At 45.2% G+C, this 6339-nt stretch overlaps 1 protein-coding gene across 1 annotated transcript in view; it reads right to left on the bottom strand.

Moving 5' to 3' along the window:
- The window catches only part of CFAP45 (cilia and flagella associated protein 45), a 49635-nt gene that overhangs the window by 30775 nt on the left and 12521 nt on the right, over window positions 1–6339 (bottom strand). The window contains exons 2-3 of the mRNA XM_027840105.1: window positions 4083–4208; window positions 1628–1761 (exon numbers count right to left, since the gene is read on the bottom strand). Coding sequence (XP_027695906.1) covers window positions 1628–1761; window positions 4083–4208 — 260 coding nt within the window. The remainder of the gene's footprint in view (window positions 1–1627; window positions 1762–4082; window positions 4209–6339) is intronic.

Here is a 6339-nt window from a genome sequence, read left to right as displayed (position 1 = left end):
CACACACACACACACACACACACACACACACACACACACACACAGAAAACTCTCTCTTGGCTTCCCTGTTCCCTGTGTGCCCACCCCCTGGCACACAGCCAGCTCCTCAACATGAGACATTTCAACCTAAGCCAACTAGACCCAATAGGGAAAAGGTGTGAATATCATGTATCACAAGGAATCAAAAAAGGGAAGTTTTAAGCGATGGATCTTCTCTCTAAATGGGCAGGAACACCTAAACATCCCTGTTCAGCCAGCCCCGTCAGAAGCTTTGAACACTAAATATTAATTAAAATCTCTGATCAACAACAGCCGCTGACATGTCTATAGACCTCTCCTTTCCAGCTGCCCAACGCACTCAACAAACCAATAACTAATTATAATGATTATAAACAAATGACATACATTAAAGGTGGGGAAGGGAGCAGTGTGGGGAGGAGGGGGTCACCTAAGGTATGAAGCTGCTTCTGGGTGAGGCATTTTAACAGGCACACAGGAATAAGACACAGTTGCTTTGAGACAGGAAGTGAAACCTCATCTAATAAAACCAGTGGGGGGATTCCAGGAGGCAGACAGAATGAGAAAGCATATTTGGGATGTGGCCAGGACATCGAGGTTAACCAAGTGGTACAGCCCAATGGAGCCTTGCATCTGGAATAACCAAATGTGTTCAGAACCTATGATGGCATACCAAAGGCCCTGGGTATGGACCAGTACCAGGTTAATGTGCCTCTTGATGCTTTCTAGGGCCCTAAAAAATAACAGTCACCTTATATAAGTGCCCCAGACCTCAGACTTATGGATGGCTCTCAGGACTGCTGAATGGGAAGGTGATGGGCTTGGGCTAAGCAAGGATAGGGTTATCTCAGAGCTGCAAACAAGAGTAACTGAAGAAGCAGCTCTCAGGGCAGCATCTCTGGCACGTCTCCCTGGCCCATTATTTCCTGGAGCTTTGGGGAGTGCAGGACCAGAGGGGGAGGGAAGGGAATGGACAGTTACAGAGTTAGCTAAGTACCAACTACTACAAAGAAATGGCTCATTTCCAGATTCCTAGCCAGGCCCAGATCTAGGGGGAAGGGGCCAGGACAAGGAGGGAGCCACTAGGAAACCGTGCTGAGCTAATCCCAAAGGAACCTAGCATTTCCCATTTGTGGCCAGCCACTCTGGGAAGAAGCCAAGAGGTTAATTAGGCAGCTGGTCAGTTTTCCTTTGCATCAGACTCTTAAGGCACCAGAAAGGAACTGACTCATCCAGCTAATTTCCCTTTACCAAGAGCACCAGTGGGAAGGGGAGGGGAGGGAAAAGGAGGGGAGGGGAGGGAAAAGGAGAGAAGGGGAGGACCCGAGCGTCCCATGGGCCCTTCCCCTCTACCAGCTCCTAAGCCCAAGAGCCAGCTGAAGGAAATGGGAAAAAAAGGACATGGAATCAAGGAACAACAGGAAAAGACAACGATGTATAAAGAGGAAAAACTGCAAACCCTAAAACAAAAGGGAAAAACCTGAAAAGCACAGGAATGGGAGGAGGAGTGACAAGACCAGGGGGAGGGATATTCCTCTCATCTCAATACAGTTCCCTAATGCAAGAGGAAAGGGGGTAAAGGGAAGGGTGACTGGGCCCAGCTACTTACACCAGATCCCGGACCATGTCTCGAGTGATAAGCTGGATGGTCTCTGGCTTGTGGGTCCAGCCCAACCTCTTCTGGATACTTTGCTTGTCCCTTAGAAGCACAATGGGGCTCTCAGAGCGGACCTGCTGGGAGGACTGCAAGGCCAGAAGGGGCAGCTCACTAGGGGGTCACACGAACTTCCCACCCTTTTTTCACCAATTTGAGTCCTAGAGAATCCCCTCACCTCGGTTCTCCACCCACCCAACAACCAAACACTAAAAGATAAATTGAGGCCCAGACTCTAAGACTGCAATGACTGTTGGACACAGAGGAAATGTTCTCTATTTGGAAATGACCAAAAGTTGTTTTTTTTTAATCTGTCCTCTCCTCCTCCTTCATCCCCCCCCCCCCCACCCTTCCATGATAGTCCTATTCAGTAGCTGCTGAAGAAGAATGTCCTACTTCATAACACACTTTGAGGAGGGCATCCCTTTCCTCTCCAAAGGCCAGAGGGAGATACTAATGTCTGTAATACTCCATAGTTTGGGGGGAGAAACATAAAACTTAGGAATTGTAGATGACTTTAGTGATCATCTAACCCAACTCTCACTTTATAGATGAGAAAACCAAATTCCAGAAATGTTAAGTGACTTTCTCAAGGTCATACAACAAGATAAGTAGTAGAGCTAGGATTTGAACCAAGGATCCTTTGATAGCCTATCATAATTTTTTTCTTCTACATCACACTTCTGAGTTCTAGTGCTCTGGGTTTGGTGAAGAAGCTAATGAATTCTCTCGAATCACTGAGTTAGCTTGATTTCTTTTTTTTTCGCCTCAATGATCCAAGATTCCCCAATTTACACTGTGTGGTGTTAAATCAACCAATTTAAATCGGGAGAATTTCTTAGTAACTTCTCTGAACACTTATCAAATCAAAAACACAGAGTTGGAAAGGACTTTAGGGATTAGCCTCATTTTCCAGATGAAGAAACTCAGACTGGCATTGGACTTAGAACCGTAGAGCAGGAAGGATGCAGATTAGACAGAATTTTCCTAACAGTATAGACTGAGGGAAGATGTGGGAGCTTTGTCCCTGGAGGTCCTAAGATACAGAAGAGGTGTTCACTTGCATGAAATGCTATAGGCGTGGCTCTGCCAGCAGAAGAGACAGGGTTGGACCAGACAGTTTCTCAAGGGCCCTCACAGCCGCAGGAATCTGAATCTCCAAATGCTGCTCCTCTAAGATGCTGCTGCCACCTGGTGCCCGGCCTGGGCTACTGTGTGGGTATCAGGCAGACTGCAGGAAACTCCCACCACCTACTGCCAAATCAGTGCCGTCTGTGGATTCCAATATGTTTTTCCACCCCCAGGTATTCAGCCCAAGGAAACAGATCAGAAGGCAAGTCTTTCTTCTGATTGTTCCATTATCCATGTCCAGACTTCACCAAGTCCCACTGAGCACAAACTATGTTCATCAAGTGAAACCACACCCCCTTTTTCCCATCAATAGGCACATTGATAAACGCTAGGAGGGAATTTGATGAGCTTCTAAAAGGAAGCATGCTAATGCCAGGAAAAAATCTGGAAAGACTTTTACAATTACATTCTGGGTGGTTCAGGTCAGGCACACTTGTGTTAACTGGGACAACCGTTAATGGCCGCCTTCTACTCCCCACCAGAGGTAACTTCTTCATCTTTTTTCCTTCCCTTATTTTCCCTTTTTCTTCTACTTTCCCAATCCCCTCTCTTTTATTTTCTGTTGTCCCCCCTACTTATGCCTGAGACCTCACAGAGGTGCTCATGGGTATTGCTAAATTCTGCTAGTGGCACTCAGGACTCAAGAAATTGGTGACCCCTGGTTTAGATCATATTTACAAATAGTCACTGGCCCAGGTTCCCAAGGAAATGAATTCTATCTGATGGACCAGTAGGAAAGGAAGTTAATTTCATAAAATCAAGGTACATTACAGCAGGAAGAGAGTATTCATTCCTTGGGTTTTACTCCTTTGGATGGAGAAAACCTATAGAGCCACAAAGTGCTATTCTGTACTTGCACAGTTGGTTTCTATTGGTCATTCTCAAATGTCTTCATCCCAGGACCCGCCCAGCACCCCGCCTCTCTCCTTAAAAATGAGTTGCTCTGGAATGCACTCACTGGCACCACACAGCTCCTCCAGCCTTCCTGTTGGCATCACAGCTAGTCTTAAAGGCTAGAAAGCAGGGAGGGCTTGGGGTGGAGGAAAATAAGTCACCTTGTTCACATGCTCACAGTTTATTGCTGGCACTACCAGAGCTCTGTCACTCTGGTCTCAGTGACTACCACAAAGTGTCTCATGCATTAGCAGATGGCATCACGAGCATTAGTTGGCAGCAGTCTAGGCCACTGCCTCAGGGGTAATCCACGTATGTACTTCAAAAAGGAGAACACAAAAGGGGTTTTGGAAGATCACCAGCATGGACGGGAACAGGAGGTTACCTTGCCACCACCAAAGAGGCTCTCATCAACCTCAGAGTTCATGGCCTTGGTCCGGTAGCGTGTCCGGTTCCTTGACCTGTTGGAAGTGCTGGAGGAGGAGCTCAAGATGCCAGCTGCACTTAGTGGCTGGAGGGATGCGGGGGAAGGGAGGAAGGAGGAAAGGAGGAAGATAAGTTTAAGGTCACAAATATAATGCCATGAGCTTTGATCAAGGCCAGCAAACATTCTACTAACAAAGGGGCTCTTAACACTTTTTGGTATCATGGACCCCTTTTGACAAGACATGAAGGAAAATTCTGGGGCTTGGTTTCCTCATCTATTACACTCCAGACAAAGAACCTGAATAAATCCTATGAGATGCAGTCTGCAAAGTTGAGGTGCTCCACCAGGCTGGGAGTGCTCCCACAAGAGGAGGGGACTCAATGAAGACCTCTGTGGCTATGAAGAAACCCAACACAAATTCTATAAGAGGAGACTGGGGAGTCTCTTTCATAATCAAGGGAAACCCATAGTTACATAGCAGGCAGGAATGATGGAAGAAAGGAGAAAGAATCAGTTTCAGCTCATCTACCATACAGAAGACGACTTGTCTTCCTGAAGAGGCTTGGACAGAGTCCTAACCAAGGAGTCCAACAGACCTGGATTCGAATCAAATCTCTGACACTAGCTATGTGACCACTGATCTACAAGTCACTTTTTCTCTGTAAGTTTCGGTTAGTCTCTTTCTAAAATGGGAATATTAATACTTGTTATACTTACTTTATATAAATCTTACAAGCTTATTATAAGACTCTGAAGAGATCATATAAGTAACATGTAAATGTCAGTTATTATTATTACTGTCTTCTAGGCAATTCAAGTCATCTCATTTTCCTGCTCCCAAAATTATGGTGCTTCCCTCCTGCCTGTCATATGAAATGCCAATTCCTCACACTAAGCTTCGAGACCCCTTCACCAACCGTAAGCCCCCATCTTACCATCCTTATTTCTTAAGCAAATCTGTTAAGAAGCCCAACTACATTCACTCCCACTTCCAAACCCAGACAGGCCATTCTTTCAACATAGGATATATGAGTATAAGTCTTTCTTCTCACTCCAAACTCCGCTCTCCAGGAAGCTTTCTGTAATTAGGGATACCAAAGTAAAAACCAAATAAACCTTGGCATCAAGCCATAGACCGGAGAAAAGCAAACAGCTTCCATGATAGAATATCAGTAGGTTGGCAAACCTATCCATGATTAATCCCACCCATTTCTGATGACTCCATTATTCAACAATATTTATGTAGTCGGTCATTCAACAAGCATTTATTAAGCAAATACTGCCAGGCACTATGCTAAGCACTAGGAATACAAGAAAAGGCAATTAAAAAAAAAAAACCCACAGTCTCTTCTAAAGAAACTCATAGCCTAATGGTGGGAACAATGTGTAAATAACTAGAAATACACAAGATATATTCAGTGCAGACAGAAGGTAATTTCAGAGGGGTGGTAGTGGCACTGGCAGAAGACTGCAAAGGCCCACTGTAGAAGAGGGGATCTGAGCTAAGTTTTGAAGTAAACCAGGGAAGCTGGGAGAGGCGAAGAGGGGGAGCACTCCAGGCATGGGGACAGATAGTGCCCAAAAAAATGTATAGAGTCAGGAAATGGAGTGTCATATTCAAAGGCCAACTTCACAGAATTAGAGAGAGCAGTGTATACATGCAGAGGAGTAATATGCAAAATGTCTGAAAAGGTAGGAAAGGGTCTTAAATGCCAAACAGAGCACTGGGAGGAAATTGGGAGCTACTGAAGTTTACTGAGTCGTTCTGGGGTGACATAGTCAAACTCATGCTTTAGAAGCAGGTTGGTGGCACAGTAATGGACCTGGAGTCAGAAAGACTTGAGCTTAAATCTGACTGCAGACACTTAACTTCTGCCTGCCTCAGTTTCCTCATCCATAAAATGGGAATAATAATAGCAGCTACCTCTCTATTGGGAGGATAAAATGAAATATTTGCAAAGCACTTTGTAAATCTTAAAGCTCTCCATAAATGCTAGCTCAGCTTTCTCAAGAAATTTAGCCACTGGGGCAGCTGGGTGGCGTAGTAGATAAAGCACCAGCCCTGGATTCGGGAGGACCTGAGTTCAAATCTGGCCTCAGACACATAACACTCACTAGCTGTGTGACCCAGGTCAAGTCACTTAACCCCATTGCCTAGCCAAAAAAAAAAAGAAAGAAAGAAAGAAAGAAAGAAAGAAAGAAAGAAAGAAAGAAA

Source organism: Vombatus ursinus, unplaced genomic scaffold (genome assembly GCF_900497805.2).
Source record: "Vombatus ursinus unplaced genomic scaffold, bare-nosed wombat genome assembly UNPS02014838.1, whole genome shotgun sequence".
NCBI lineage: Eukaryota > Metazoa > Chordata > Mammalia > Diprotodontia > Vombatidae > Vombatus > Vombatus ursinus.
Note: the sequence above shows the minus strand (reverse complement) of the source record. Positions and strands in the feature narration are given on the sequence as shown.